The sequence below is a fragment of the Pristiophorus japonicus genome, chromosome 9 (assembly GCF_044704955.1).
Source record: "Pristiophorus japonicus isolate sPriJap1 chromosome 9, sPriJap1.hap1, whole genome shotgun sequence".
In the NCBI taxonomy this organism is placed as follows: domain Eukaryota; kingdom Metazoa; phylum Chordata; class Chondrichthyes; family Pristiophoridae; genus Pristiophorus; species Pristiophorus japonicus.
In genome coordinates, this window is record NC_091985.1 from 197,769,457 (window position 1) to 197,785,233 (window position 15,777).

A 15,777-nucleotide genomic window follows, 5' to 3' on the forward strand; every position below is an offset into this window, starting at 1 on the left:
ATTCCAGTTCAGATTTTGTGACTGATTCCAGTTCACAGATTGTGAGACTAATTCCCAGTTCACAGCTTGTGAGATTGATTCCAATTCATAGATTGTGAGACTGATTCTCGTTAACAGATTGTGAGACGGATTCCAATTCACAGATTGTGAGACTGTTTCTAGTTCACAGATTGTGAGACGGATTCCAATTCACAGATTGTGAGACTGATTCCAGTTCACAGATTGTCAGACTGATTCCTAGTTCAGTTTGTGAGACTGATTCCAGTTTACAAATTGTTAGACTGATTCCAATTCACAGATTGTGAGACCGATTCCAGTTCACAAATTGTGAGACTGATTCCTAGTTCAGTTTGTGAGACTGATTCCAGTTCAAAGATTGTGAGACTGATTCCAGTTCTCAGGTTCTGACACTGATTCCCAGTTCACAGATTGTGATATTGTTTCCAGTTCACAGATTGTGAGACTGATTCCGGTTCACAGATTGTGAGACTGATTCCCAGTTCACAGTTTGTGAGACTGATTCCAGTTCACAGATTGTGAGACTTATTCCAGTTCACAGATTGTGAGACTGATTCTCGTTCACAGATTGTGAGACGGATTCCAGTTCACAAATTGTGAGACTGATTCTCGTTCACAGATTGTGAGACTGATTCCAATTCACAGATTGTGAGACTGATTCTAGTTCACAGATTGTGAGACGGATTCCAATTCACAAATTGTGAGACTGATTCCAATTCACAGATTGTGAGACTGATTCTAGTTCACAGATTGTGACACTGATTCTCGTTCACAAATTGTGAGACGGATTCCAATTCACAGATTGTGAGACTGATTCCAGTTCACAAATTGTGAGACTGATTCTTGGTTCACAGATTGTGAGACTGATTCTCGTTCACAGATTGTGAGACTGATTCTCGTTCACAGATTGTGAGACTGATTCCAATTCACAGATTGTGAGACTGATTCTAGTTCACAGATTGTGAGACGGATTCCAATTCACAAATTGTGAGACGGATTCCAATTCACAGATTGTGAGACTGATTCCAGTTCACAAATTGTGAGACTGATTCTTGGTTCACAGATTGTGAGACTAATTCCAGTTCACAGATTGTGTGACTGATTCCAGTTCACAGATTGTGAGACTAATTCCCAGTTCACAGCTTGTGAGACTGATTCCAATTCATAGATTGTGAGACTGATTCTCGTTCACAGATTGTGAGACGGATTCCAATTCACAGATTGTGAGACTGATTCTAGTTCACAGATTGTGAGACGGATTCCAATTCACAGATTGTGAGACTGATTCCAGTTCACAGATTGCCAGACTGATTCCTAGTTCAGTTTGTGAGACTGATTCCAGTTTACAAATTGTTAGACTGATTCCAATTCACAGATTGTGAGTCCGATTCCAGTTCACAAATTGTGAGACTGATTCCTAGTTCAGTTTGTGAGACAGTTTCCAGTTCACAGATTGTGAGACTGATTCCAGTTCACAGATTGTGAGACTTATTCCATTTCACAGATTGTGAGACTGATTCCCAGTTCACGGATTGTGAGACTGATTCCCAGTTCACAGATTGTGAGATTGATTCCAATTCACAGATTGTGTGACTGATTCCAGTTCACAGATTGTGAGACTGATTCCCAGTTCACATATTGTGAGGCTGATTCCAGTTCCCAGGTTGTGAGACTGATTCCAGTTCACAGATTGTAAGACTGATTTCAGTTCACAGTTTATGAGACTGATTCTAGTTCACAGATTGTGAGACGGATTCCAATTCACAACTTGTGAGACTGATTCTCGTTCACAGATTGTGAGACGGATTCCAATTCACAGATTGTGAGACTGATTCCAGTTCACAAATTGTGAGACTGATTCTTGGTTCACAGATTGTGAGACTGATTCCATTTCACAGATTTTGTGACTGATTCCAGTTCACAGATTGTGAGACTAATTCCCAGTTCACAGCTTGTGAGATTGATTCCAATTCATAGATTGTGAGACTGATTCTCGTTCACAGATTGTGAGACGGATTCCAATTCACAGATTGTGAGACTGTTTCTAGTTCACAGATTGTGAGACGGATTCCAATTCACAGATTGTGAGACTGATTCCAGTTCACAGATTGTGAGACTGATTCCTAGTTCACAAATTGTGAGACTGATTCCTAGTTCAGTTTGTGAGACTGATTCCAGTTCAAAGATTGTGAGACTGATTCCAGTTCTCAGGTTCTGACACTGATTCCCAGTTCACAGATTGTGATATTGTTTCCAGTTCACAGATTGTGAGACTGATTCCGGTTCACAGATTGTGAGACTGATTCCCAGTTCACAGTTTGTGAGACTGATTCCAGTTCACAGATTGTGAGACTTATTCCAGTTCACAGATTGTGAGACTGATTCTCGTTCACAGATTGTGAGACGGATTCCAGTTCACAAATTGTGAGACTGATTCTCGTTCACAGATTGTGAGACTGATTCCAATTCAGAGATTGTGAGACTGATTCTAGTTCACAGATTGTGAGACGGATTCCAATTCACAAATTGTGAGACTGATTTCAATTCACAGATTGTGAGACTGATTCTAGTTCACAGATTGTGAGACTGATTCTCGTTCACAAATTGTGAGACGGATTCCAATTCAGAGATTGTGAGACTGATTCCAGTTCACAAATTGTGAGACTGATTCTTGGTTCACAGATTGTGAGACTGATTTCAGTCTCACAGATTGTGAGACTGCTTCTCGTTCACAGATTGTGAGACTGATTCCAATTCACAGATTGTGAGACTGATTCTAGTTCAAAGATTGTGAGTTGGATTCCAATTCACAAATTGTGAGACGGATTCCAATTCACAGATTGTGAGACTGATTCCAGTTCACAAATTGTGAGACTGATTCTTGGTTCACAGATTGTGAGACTAATTCCAGTTCACAGATTGTGTGACTGATTCCAGTTCACAGATTGTGAGACTAATTCCCAGTTCACAGCTTGTGAGACTGATTCCAATTCATAGATTGTGAGACTGATTCTCATTCACAGATTGTGAGACGGATTCCAATTCACAGATTGTGAGACTGATTCTAGTTCACAGATTGTGAGACGGATTCCAATTCACAGATTGTGAGACTGATTCCAGTTCACAGATTGCCAGACTGATTCCTAGTTCAGTTTGTGAGACTGATTCCAGTTTACAAATTGTTAGACTGATTCCAATTCACAGATTGTGAGACCGATTCCAGTTCACAAATTGTGAGACTGATTCCTAGTTCAGTTTGTGAGACTGATTCCAGTTCACAGATTGTGAGACTGATTCCAGTTCACAGATTGTGAGACTTATTCCATTTCACAGATTGTGAGACTGATTCCCAGTTCACGGATTGTGAGACTGATTCCCAGTTCACAGATTGTGAGATTGATTCCAATTCACAGATTGTGAGACTGATTCCAGTTCACAGATTGTGAGACTGATTCCCAGTTCACAGATTGTGAGACTGATTCCAGTTCACAGATTGTGAGACTGATTCCAGTTCACAGATTGTGAGACTGGTCCCCAGCTCACAGATTGTGAGACTAAATCCCAGTTTACAGATTGTGAGACTAATTCCAGTTCACAGATTCTGAGACTGATTCCAGTTCACAGATTGTGAGACTGATTCCAGTTCTCAGTTTGTTAGACTGATTCCAGTTCACAGATTGTGAGAATGTATCCAATTCACAGATTGTGAGACTGATTCCAGTTCACAGATTGTGATACGGTTTCCAATTCACAGATTGTGAGACTGATTCCTAGTTCAGTTTGTGAGACTGATTCCAGTTCACAGATTGTAAGACTGATTCCAGTTCTCAAATTGTGAGACTGATTCCAGTTCACAGATTGTGAGACTGATTCTAGTACACAGATTTTGAGACTTATTCCAGTTCACAGATTGTGAGACTGATTCCCAGTTCACGATTGTGAGACTGATTCCCAGTTCACAGATTGTGAGATTGATTACAATTCACAGATTGTGAGACTGATTCCAGTTCACAGATTGTGAGACTGATTCCCAGTTCACAGATTGTGAGACTGATTCCAGTTCACAGATTGTGAGACTGATTCCAGTTCACAGATTGTGAGACTGGTCCCCAGCTCACAGATTGTGAGACTAAATCCCAGTTCACAGATTGTGAGACTGATTCCAGTTCTCAGTTTGTTAGACTGATTCCAGTTCACAGATTGTGAGACTGAATACAATTCCCAGATTGTGAGACTGATTCCAATTCACAGGTTGTGAGACTGATTCCAGTTCACAGATTGTGAGATGGATTCCAATTCACAGATTGTGAGAATGTATCCAATTCACAGATTGTGAGTCTGATTCCAGTTCACAGATTGTGATACGGTTTCCAATTCACAGAATGTGAGACTGATTCCCAGTTCATAGATTGTGGGACTAATTCCAGTTCACAGATTGTGAGTCTGATTCCATTTCACAGATTGTGAGACTGATTCCAGTTCTCAGTTTGTTAAACTGATTCCAGTTCACAAATTGTGAGACTGCTTCCAGTTCACAGATTGTGAGACTAATTCCAGTTCCCAGATTGTGAGACTGATTCCATTTCTCAATTTGTTAGACTGATTCCATTTCACAGATTGTGAGACTGATTCCAGCTCACAGATTTTGAGACTGATTCCCAGTTCACAGATTGTGAGACTAATTCCAGTTCACAGATTGTGTGTCTAATTCCAGTTCACAGATTGTGAGACTGATTCCATTTCACATATTGTGAGACTGATTCCTAGTTCAGTTTGTGAGACTGATTCTAGTTCACAGATTGTGAGACTTTTTCCACTTCACAGATGTTGAGACTGATTCCAATTCACAGATTGTGAGACTGATTCCTAGTTCAGTTTGTGAGACTGATTCCAGTTCACAGATGTTGGGATGAATTCCCAGTTTTGAAACATGTGGACTGGTTCCCAGTTTTCAAATTTAGGAAATGATTATCGCTGTACAACAAAATCACAAACTGATTTGTCAAGAACTGGGTCATGTTTTCATTCCGCACAGCACACAAGGGAGATCTCCTCCAACACGTTGCAATCTGTGTTTGGAAGTTTACTGCAGGGTTCCATGATAATATGTGAACATTACTTAACCTTGTTATTAATAACTTGTATTGCAGTTATATTCCCACACTCTTCTCTTAATAGATACAGGAAGTATTTTCTGAAATATTTACTTCCCCTTTCAATAGGGCCCACCAAAAAATGTGTGTTAGGCATGGTTTTATTGTTATACATTATTGATAATCATGTTAATTTTCACTTGAAGAAATTCAGAGTCAACACAGAAAAACCCTCCGTGAAAAGAACGAGAGTCTAAAGGTGAATGTGATCGGCGGTAAAACGCTGAAATTCTCCCTGGAGGAGCGATACACCGAGCCGGTAATCATCCATACCCACCCTGATCAGAGTCTGTCAGGACAGCTCCGGACTGTCAGAGGGAGAAAGCGTGAGGAAGGCCAAAGGAAGGTGATCAAGGTGGAACGTGAAACCATGAGGATCAGCCAGTTGTTCAGGAGCAGTTTTGGGAAAAGCAGCCAATCTGGTACTACAGTGGTCAGTGGGCCGGCAGGGATCGGGAAATCCACCATGGTACAGAAGCTTGTCCATGACTGGGCCGCTGGGAAAATATATCCACAGTTTCAGTTCGTCTTTCAGTTCAAATTTCGAGAACTCAACTCCATAAAAGGCAGGACAAGCATCAAGAAACTGATCCTGGATTCATATCCTTACTTTAGGAATGGGATCGAGCATCTCTGGGAGGAACCTCAGGGGCTGCTATTTATATGGGACAGTTTGGAGGAATTTAAGGAGAAGATTGATTTCACAGATTGGAAGAGAAACAATCTGAATGAACACCAGTGTTTCCACCCCGAATGCCAGTGTGAAGTGTCTGACATTATACGCTGCCTGATACAACAGAAAGTACTGAGAGGCTGTTCCGTGCTGGTCACAACCCGTACGACTGAACTGGGCTCACTGAAGGAAGCTGAGATCAACCTGTGGGCAGAGATCGTGGGCTTCCTAACGGAACAGCGCAGGGAGTACTTTAAGAAATACTTCACAGATCAGCGCCTGGCGGAAGAAGCTTTGACCTATGTGGAACAGCATGACATCTTGTACTCCATGTGTGACAACCCCTCCTACTGCAGGGTCATCGCTTACTCACTGGCCCCACGCTTAAGACGAATGCAGGGGAGACAGGAAACACTCCCGACAACCATCACACAATTGTTTGCAAGTTACATCATGAACATTTTTAAAAACCACGAGTTTAACATTTATAAACATCATGATGTCAGTGCTGAACAAGCACGTGAGCTGTTACTCCGGACTGGTGAAATGGCTTATCTGGGAATCTGTCACAACATCACTGTGTTCAATGAGAACCATTTAACTTACTGCAGGCTGGAGCGATCACAGGCCCTGCCGGGGTTTGTGACAGAACAACTGGACCCAGACACTTCCGAATCCTTCTTCTCCTTCATTCACATCACTCTCCAGGAGTTTGTGGCCGCTCTGGCTAAATACCTGACTGTAGACCCACAGGGCCTGACACAGCTGTTGGATTCTCTTGGGAGCGACGATAGATTCAGGATATTGCTCCGATTCATTGTTGGTCTCACCTCGTCGGCTTCAGCTCAGATACTGGCAGAGTGTCTGGGACCCCTTCCTGATCAAACCACCCGCAGAGTGATCGACTGGGTGAAGCGGCGGACTGAGAGCGATCTCAAAAACACCCACACCGTGCTCGGCAAAAGGAAGCTGTTGGAATCGCTGTATTATCTGTCTGAGTCACAGCACAAAGGGTTAATGCGTCCCACCGTGGAATTGGGAGAGACACTTACACTGGGCGATGACTTTCCTTACAGTGCGATCCGACTGACGCCGGTGGACTGCATTGTGCTGGCCACTGTCATTGATCTTTATGATGGGCTCCTGGAGCTTAACCTCAATCACTGCTGCCTGGGATCTGAAGGGATCCAGAGATTGACCCCTGCTCTACACAAATGCAAAGTGCTCAGGTATTTCTCTCGTGTTGATTTATTTCTCGTGGAACATAAGAAATCGAAGCATTCGGCCCTACAACCCCTCGAAACTGCTCCGGCATTCTCCATGATCTTGGCTGATCTTCAACCTCAACTTCACTTTCCCAACCTATACTCAAATCCCTCGATTCCCTCAGTGCTTAAAAATCTATCGATCTCTGTCTTGAACAGACTCAATGACTGGGCGTACACAGCCATCTGAGTTAAGGAATTATCAATATATGAACAATGATGGACAGGTAAAGGGTATCTGGCCCACCGAGTCTGTCCCACACAATCCTGATAACCCGGGTATCACAACATGTACACTCCACCCCAGCCAAAACCATCTGATCTCCTGGGAGAGGCAAAAAAAACAGATAAACAACCTCAGCAAATTTGGGAAAGCAAATCTGGGAAATTCCTCTCCTCCCCATCTGGGTGATCGAAACTAGTCCAGTAGATCACTCTGGCCATTAAATTTGCTGCAGTACCCTGCGTGACAGGAAGGGACTGAATCTGTAAACAAAAGAGTGTATCAGAAACTGGGGCCATAGCAGGAGAGGTAATCTCCGTCCCGCAGCCAGAAACAAATCCAGCTTTCGCCTGAAGGAATTCAGTGAGTCTGCATCCACCACATGAAACGGCAGCTTGTTCCAGAGGTCTACTATCCTCTGGAGAAAGAAGCACCTCCAGGCATCTAACATAGATCTCGCTTCATATAACTTACATTTGTGCCCCCTGGTCCTGCCTAACCTGTTTAATTGAAATAAATGGTCAGCTGGACCACTGTATATTCCTTTCTTTATCTTATAAACTTCAATCATATCACCCCTAAGTCTACACTGCTCTAAGGTAAAGAGACACAACTCGTCCAAAGATTCCAAAGATTCGCAATCCTCCGCGTGAAGGAATGTCTCCTCACCTAACTGGCTCAGCCCTAACAGATTAGCGGGTAACATAGAAGGGAACACAAAATGTCTTTTATAAACATACCAATTTTAAAAGGTTCGTCAATGGAAGGGTTGGGCTGATTAGGGACCAAAAGGGATCTTCTAGTGGAGGCACAGGACATGGCTGAGGTACTAAATGAATACTTTGCACCCGACTTCACTGAAGCAGAGGATGCTGCCAATGTCCTGGCTAGAGTCCTGGCGAACCGAGTAACTAGGGCTGCAGAGAGTGCTTTAAACTAATTATTGGGGAGGGAGGGTTCACGTGAGCAGAAACCTAAAAACTCAAAGAACAAGGTGAAGGCAATAGAGCAGGGTAGCATTGGAGGAAACGAAAACCAGACCGTGATAGGAAGGGACAATCTCGATAAACATAAGAGTGTATCAGAAACTGGGGCCATAGCAGGAATAAATGGTAAGAAAACACATTTTAAAGCTCTTTATCTGACTGCACGCAGCATTCGTAACAAATTAGATGAGCTGTCAGCACAAATAGTTACAAATGGGTACGATCTGATAGCCATAACAGAGACGTGGTTGCAAGGTGACCAAGACTGGGAACGAAATACTCAGGGGTACTTTTACAATTTGGAAGGACAGGCGGAAAGGAAAAGGAGCTGCAGTAGCTGTGCTGATAAAGGATGGAATCACTGCAATAGTGAGAACCGATATTGGCTCAAGTGATCAGGATGTGGAAACAGTTCGGGTGGAGATAAGGAATAATAAGGGGAAAAATCACTGGTGGGCGTAGTCTATCGGCCCCCTAACAGTAACAACTCTGTTGGTCGGAGTATAAACCAAGAAATAGTGGCTTGTAAAAAGGGAGCAGCAATAATCATGGTTGATTTTAATCTCCATATTGATTGGACAAATCAAATTGGTCAGGGTAGCCTTGATGAAGAATTCATAGAGTGCATAAGGGATGGGTTCCTTGAATAGAATGTAATGGAACCAAGCAGGGGGCAGGCTTTCTTAGATATTGTCCTGTGTAATGAGACAGGATTAATTAACAATTATCCCCTTGGATTGTAGGACCACAGCATGGTTGAATTTCAAATTCAGATGGAGGGCGAGAAAGTTGGATCTTAAACCAGCGTACAAAGCTTAAATAAATGCAACTACAAAGCTATGAGGGCAGAGTTGGCTAAAGTGGACTGGGAAAATAGCTTAAAGTGTAGGACGGTTGATGAACAGTGGCGTATATTTAAGGAGATATGTCATAACTCTCAAGAAAAATATATTCCAGTGAAGAGGAAAGGGTGTAAAAGAAAGGATAGCCATCTGTGGTTAACAAAAGAAATAAAGTATGGTATCCCATTAAAACCAAGGGCATACAAAGTGGCCAAATCTAATGGGAGGACAGAGATTGGGAAGCTTTTTAAAAGCCAGCAAAGAATGACTAAAAAAAAATGATTAAGAGAGAGAAGATAGACTATGAAAGTTAATTAGCACGGAATATAAAAACAGATAGCAAGAGCTTCGACAGGTATTTAAAAAGGAAAAGAGTGACTAAAGTAAATTTTGGTCCCTTAGAGGACGAGACCGGGGAATTAGTAATGGGGAACATGGAGATGGCAGAAACACTGAACAAATATTTTGTATCAGTCTTTACGGTAGAGGACACGACAAATATCCCAACAGTGGATACACAAGGGACTATAGCGGGGAGCAACTTAACACAATCACAATCACTAAGGAGGTTGTGCTCAGTAAGATAATGGGACGAAAGACGGATAAATCCCCTGGACTTGATGATTTGCATCCTTGTGTCATAAGAGAAGTAGCAGCAGGGATTGTGGATGCATTGGTTGTAAATTATCAAAATTTCCTGGATTCTGTGGAGGTCCCAGCAGATTGGAAAACTGAAAATGCAACGCCCCAATTTCAAAAAGGATGCCAACAAAAACAGGGAACTATAGACCAGTAAACCTATCATATTTGGTTGGGAAAATTCTGGAATCCATTATTAAAGAAGCAGCAGCAGAACATTTGGAAAAGCATAATTCAGTCAGGCAGAGTCAGCATGGATTTATGAAGGGGAAGTCATGTTTGATAAATTTGCTGGAATTATTTGAGGATGTATCGAACAGGGTGAATAAAAGGGGAAACAGTGGATGTGGTTTATTTGGACTTCTAGAAGGCATTTGACAAGGTGCCGCACAAAAGGTTACTGCACAAGATAAAGTTCACGGGGTTGGAGGCAAAATAATGGCATGGATAGAGGATTGGCTAACTATCACAAAACAGAGAGTCGCGATAAATGATTCATTCTTGTGTTGGCAATCAGTAACTAGAGGTGTGCTGCAGGGATCAGTGTTGGGTGCAATCTATATTAACGAATTGGATAAAGGGATCGAATGTAACAGAGCCAAATTTGCTGACAATTAAAAGATTGGAGGAAAAGCAATGTCTGAGGACGACGCAGAAAACCTGCAAAAGAGGACAGGCTAATTGAGTGGGCAAAAATCAGACAGATGGAATATAATGTTGGAAAGTGTGAGGCTATGCACTTCGGCAGAAAATATCGAAGAGCAAGTTATTATTTAAATGGAGAAAAATTGCAAAATGTTGCAGTACAGAGGGACCTGGGGGTCCTGGTGGTGCACGAAACACAAAAGGTTAGTATGCAGCTACAGCAAATGATCAGGAAGGCCAATGGAATGTTGGCCTTTATTGCAAAGGGGATGGAGTATAAAAGTGGGGAAGTCTTCCTACAGTTATGCAGGATATCGGTCAGGCCACACCTGGAAAACTGCGTACAGTTATGGTTTCCATATTTAAGAAAGAATATAATTACTGTGGATGAGTTCAGAGAAAGTTTACCAGGTTGATTCAGGAGATGAGGGTTTTGACTTATGAGAGAACTTTCAGTAGGTTGGGCCTCTATCATTGGAATTCATAAGAATGTGAGGTGATCTTATCAAAACATAAAAGATTATGAGGGGGTTTGACAAGGTGGACGCAGAGAGGATGTTTCCACTGATAGGGGAGAATAGAACTGGAGGGCATGATCTTAAAACTGAGATGAGGGAGAATTTCTTCTCTCAGAAGGTTGTAAATCTGTGCAATTCGTTGCATCAGAGAGCTTTGGAAGCTGGGTCATTGAATAAATTCAAAGCAGAGATAGACAGATTCTTAACCATTAAGGGAATAAGGGATTATGAGGAACGGGAAGGGAAAGTAACTGATTCCATGATTGGATCAGCTATGATCGTATTAATTGGCAGACCAGGCTTGAGGGACCGTATGGCTACTCATAGAAACATAGAAACATAGAAAATAGGTGCAGGACCAGTTCATTCCTGCCCCTATCTCTTATGTTTTCGTGTTCTTATGTCACAATACAGGAGGAGACAGTAGAGAAATTGGACAGGATAAAAACAGGTAAAGAGAAAGTAGAAAAGTCAAATGGGATGCATCTTCGGTTGCTGAGAGCAGTAAAGTTGCCATTTGCGGAGACTCTGGCCACAAACTTCCAACGCTCCTTTGATGTGGGAGTGGTGCTGGAGAACGGGACGATTGCAAATGTTACACCCTGTTCAGAAAAAAGGCAGAGGGATAAATCATAATGCCAAATGGTAAAGTCACTTTTGGCTGGCAAATCTGCAGCAAATTGTCCCCAGGACTTTGATCTTCTTTGATCATTAATCGTCCATAACAGTTCCTTTCTTTTACACCTGTCCTGTTGCTCTCTCTGTGCCCAAACTAACGTGCGTTTAAAAATACAATTGTGTCATCTTATATTTTATATCTTAATATTTGTTGTTTAAATACAATAGAAATAAATTGTAGATCTATGGTGCTAAATCTCAACTATAAATGGCACCATCCAGAGCTACTCTCTGAGTCTCTTTATGTTTGCATTTAGACTGAGGGGTAACAATCTCACCAACAAAGGAGTGATACTGCTGTCAGCTACACTGAGGAGGGTGGACTGTAAAATACAGAACCTGGAGTAAGTGATACAGTTTGTGTATTGTCTGTGTGTGTGTGTGTGTGTGTGTGTGTGTATGTGTGTGTATGTGTGTGTGAAACAAAGAAACATAGAAAATAGGTGCAGGAGTAGGCCATTCGGCCCTTCGAGCCTGCACCACCATTCAATGAGTTCATGGCTGAACATGCAACTTCAGTTCCCCATTCCTGCTTTCTCACCATACCCCTTGATCCCCCTAGTAGTAAGGACTACATCTAACTCCTTTTTGAATATAATTAGTGAATTTGCCTCAACAACTTTCTGTGGGAAAGAATTCCACAGTTCACCACTCTCTGGGTGAAGAAGTTTCTCCTCATCTCGGTCCTAAATGGCTTACCCCTTATCCTTAGACTGTGACCCCTGGTTCTGGACTTCTCCAACATTGGGAACATTCTTCCTGTATCTAACCTGTCTAAATCCGTCAGAATTTTAAACGTTTCGATGAGATCCCCTCTCATTCTTATGAACTCCAGTGAGTACAAGCCCATTTGATCCAGTCTTTCTTGATATGTCAGTCCCGCCATCCCTGGAATCAGTCTGGTGAACCTTCGTTACACTCCCTCAATAGCAAGAATGTCCTTCCTCAAGTTAGGAGACCGAAACTATACACAATACCCCAGGTGTGGAGTCACCAAGGCCCTGTACAACTGTAGTAACACCTCCCTGCGCCTGTACTCAAATCCCCTCGCTATGAAGGCCAACATGCCATTTGCTTTCTTAACCGCCTGCTGTACCTGCATGCCAACCTTCAATGATTGAGGTACCATGACACCCAGGTCTCGTTGCACCTTCCCTTTTCCAAATCTGTCACCATTCAGATAATAGTCTGTCTCTGTTTTTACCACCAAAGTGGATAACCTCATATTTATCCACATTATACTTCATCTGCCATGCATTTGCCCACTCACCTAACCTATCCAAGTCACTCTGCAGCCTCATAGCATCCTCCTCGCAGCTCACACTGCCACCCAACTTAGTGTCATCCGCAAATGTGGAGATACTACATTTAATCCCCTCGTCTAAATCATTAATGTACAATACAATGTAAACAGCTAGAGCCCCAGCACAGAACCTTGTGGTACCCCACTAGTCACTGCCTGCCATTCTGAAAAGTACACATTTACTCCTACTCTTTGCTTCCTGTCTGCCAACCAGTTCTCAGTCCACGTCGGCACACTACCCCCAATCCCATGTGCTTTAACTTTGCACATTAATCTCTTGTGCGGGACCTTGTCGAAAGCCTTCTGAAAGTCCAAATACACCACATCAACTGGTTCTCCCTCGTCCACTCTACTGGAAACATCCTCAAAAAATTCCAGAAGATTTGTCAAGCATGATTTCCCTTTCACAAATCCATGCTAACTTGGGCTTATCATGTCACCTTTTTCCAAATGCGCTGCTATGACATCCTTAATAATTGATTCCATCATTTTACCCACTACTGAGGTCAGGCTGACCGGTTTATAATTCCCTGTTTTCTCTCTCCCTCCTTTTTTAAAAAGTGGGGTTACATTGGCTACCCTCCACTCCATAGGAACTGATCCAGAGTCTATGGAATGTTGGAAAATGACTGTCAATGCATCCGCTATTTCCAAGGCCACCTCCTTAAGTACTCTGGGATGCAGACCATCAGGCCCTGGGGATTTATTGGCCTTCAATCCCATCAATTTCCCCAACACAATTTCCCGACTAATAAGGATTTCCCTCAGTTCCTCCTTCTTACTAGACCCTCTGACCCCTTTTATATCCGGAAAGTTGTTTGTGTCCTCCTTAGTGAATACCGAACCAAAGTACTTGTTCAATTTGTCTGCCATTTCTTTGTTCCCCGTTATGACTTCCCCTCATTCTGACTGCAGGGGACCTACGTTTGTCTTTACTAACCTTTTTCTCTTTACATATCTATAGAAGCTTTTGCAGTCCGTCTTAATGTTCCCTGCAAGCTTCCTCTCGTACTCTATTTTCCCTGCCCTAATCAAACCCTTTGTCCTCCTCTGCTGAGTTCTAAATTTCTCCCAGTCCCCGGATTCGCTGCTATTTCTGGCCAATTTGTATGCCACTTCCTTGGCTTTAATACTATCCCTGATTTCCCTTGATAGCCACGGTTGAGCCATCTTCCCTTTTTTATTTTTACGCCAGACAGGGATGTACAATTGTTGTCGTTCATCCATGCAGTCTCTAAATGTCTGCCATTGCCCATCCACAGTCAACCCCTTCAATATCATTCGCCAATCTATCCTCGCCAATTCATACCTCATACCGTCAAAGTTACCCTTCTTTAAGTTCTGGACCATGGTCTCTGAATTAACTGTTTCATTCTCCATCCTAAAGTAGATTTCTACCACATTATGGTCAGTCTTCCCCAAGGGGCCTCACACAACGAGATTGCTAATTAATCCCCTCTCATTACATAACACCCAGTCTAAGATGGCCTCCCCCCCTAGTTGGTTCCTCGACATATTGGTCTAGAAAACCATCGCTTGTGCACTCCAGGAAATCCTCCTCCAACGAATTGCTTCCAGTTCAGTTAGCCCAATCTATGTGCATATTAAAGTCACCCATTATAACTGCTGCACCTTTATTGCATGCACCCCTAATTTCCTGTCTGATGCCCTCCCCAACATCACTACTGCTGTTTGGAGGTCTGTGCACAACTCCCACTAACGTTTTTTGCCATTTGGTGTTCTGCAGCTCTACCCATATAGATTCCATATCATCCAAGCTAATGTCCTTTCTAACTATTGCATTAATCTCCTCTTTACCCAGCAATGCTACCCCACCTCCTTTTCCCTTTATTCTATCCTTCCTGAATGTTGAATACCCTTGGATGTTGAGTTCCCAGCCCTGATCATCCTGGAGCCACGTCTCTGTAATCCCAATCACATCATATCTGTTAACATCTATTTGCACAGTTAAATCATCCACCTTTTTATGGATACTTCTTGCATTAAAGCTTTCAGGCTTGATTTTTAACACCCTTTGTCCTTTTAGAATTATGACGTGTGTGTGTGTCTGTGTGTGTGTGTCGAGAGGTGTTGCTGCTTGCTGGATACAGATGAAGTTACGCTTCCAATTTTACCATGCTCCCCACTTCACTCTGTTCTCCGCAGCCTGTCTTCCAATGGTATCTCCCACACAGATGGCCAGCATCTTGCAAAGGGTCTTGAGGGCAACTCGTCACTAACACAGCTCTACCTGAGTAAAAATACCCTGGGGGATACTGGAGTGAAAGAACTGTGTGTGGCACTGAAAAACCCGCACTGTAAAATACAGACTCTGGAGTAAGTTAAAATTCCTTTGTATTCCACTGTGTAGAAAAAAAGTTACTGTACAGTGATGGTTAACACTGGCCTTTCTCCTCACCAGGCTCTGTGATAATCTGATTCGGGATAGAGTCGTTCAACAACTCACTTCCATTCTCAGTCTCAACCGGTCACTGACGTGCTTAAAGCTAAATAATAACAAGCTCGGAGACCTGGGTCTCAAATTGTTGACTGCCACACTGAATCAGCAGGACTGTCCTATTCATACATTGGAGTGAGTAACATTGTGTGTGTGTGTGTGTGTGTGTGTGTGTGTGTGTGTGTGTGTGACTTTGTGAGAGAGAGAGAGAGAGAGAGAGAGAGTGGGAGACCAATCCATATACTGCAGTGAGTAACATAAGAACATAAGAACATAATAAATAGGAGCAGGAGCAGGCCATACGGCCCCTCGAGCCTGCTCTGCCATTTAATACGATCATGGTTGATCCGATCATGGACTAAGATGCACTTCCCTG

At 42.7% G+C, this 15,777-nt stretch overlaps 1 protein-coding gene across 1 annotated transcript in view; it reads left to right on the top strand.

The window, feature by feature from the left end:
- The window catches only part of LOC139274040 (NACHT, LRR and PYD domains-containing protein 6-like), a 203,810-nt gene extending 188,270 nt beyond the window's left edge, over positions 1 to 15,540 (top strand). Inside the window, exons 7-9 of the mRNA XM_070891094.1 lie at positions 5,318 to 7,073; positions 15,110 to 15,280; positions 15,366 to 15,540. Of these exons, the coding sequence (XP_070747195.1) occupies positions 5,318 to 7,073; positions 15,110 to 15,280; positions 15,366 to 15,540 (2,102 nt within the window). The remainder of the gene's footprint in view (positions 1 to 5,317; positions 7,074 to 15,109; positions 15,281 to 15,365) is intronic.
- The last annotated feature ends 237 nt before the right edge of the window (positions 15,541 to 15,777 follow it).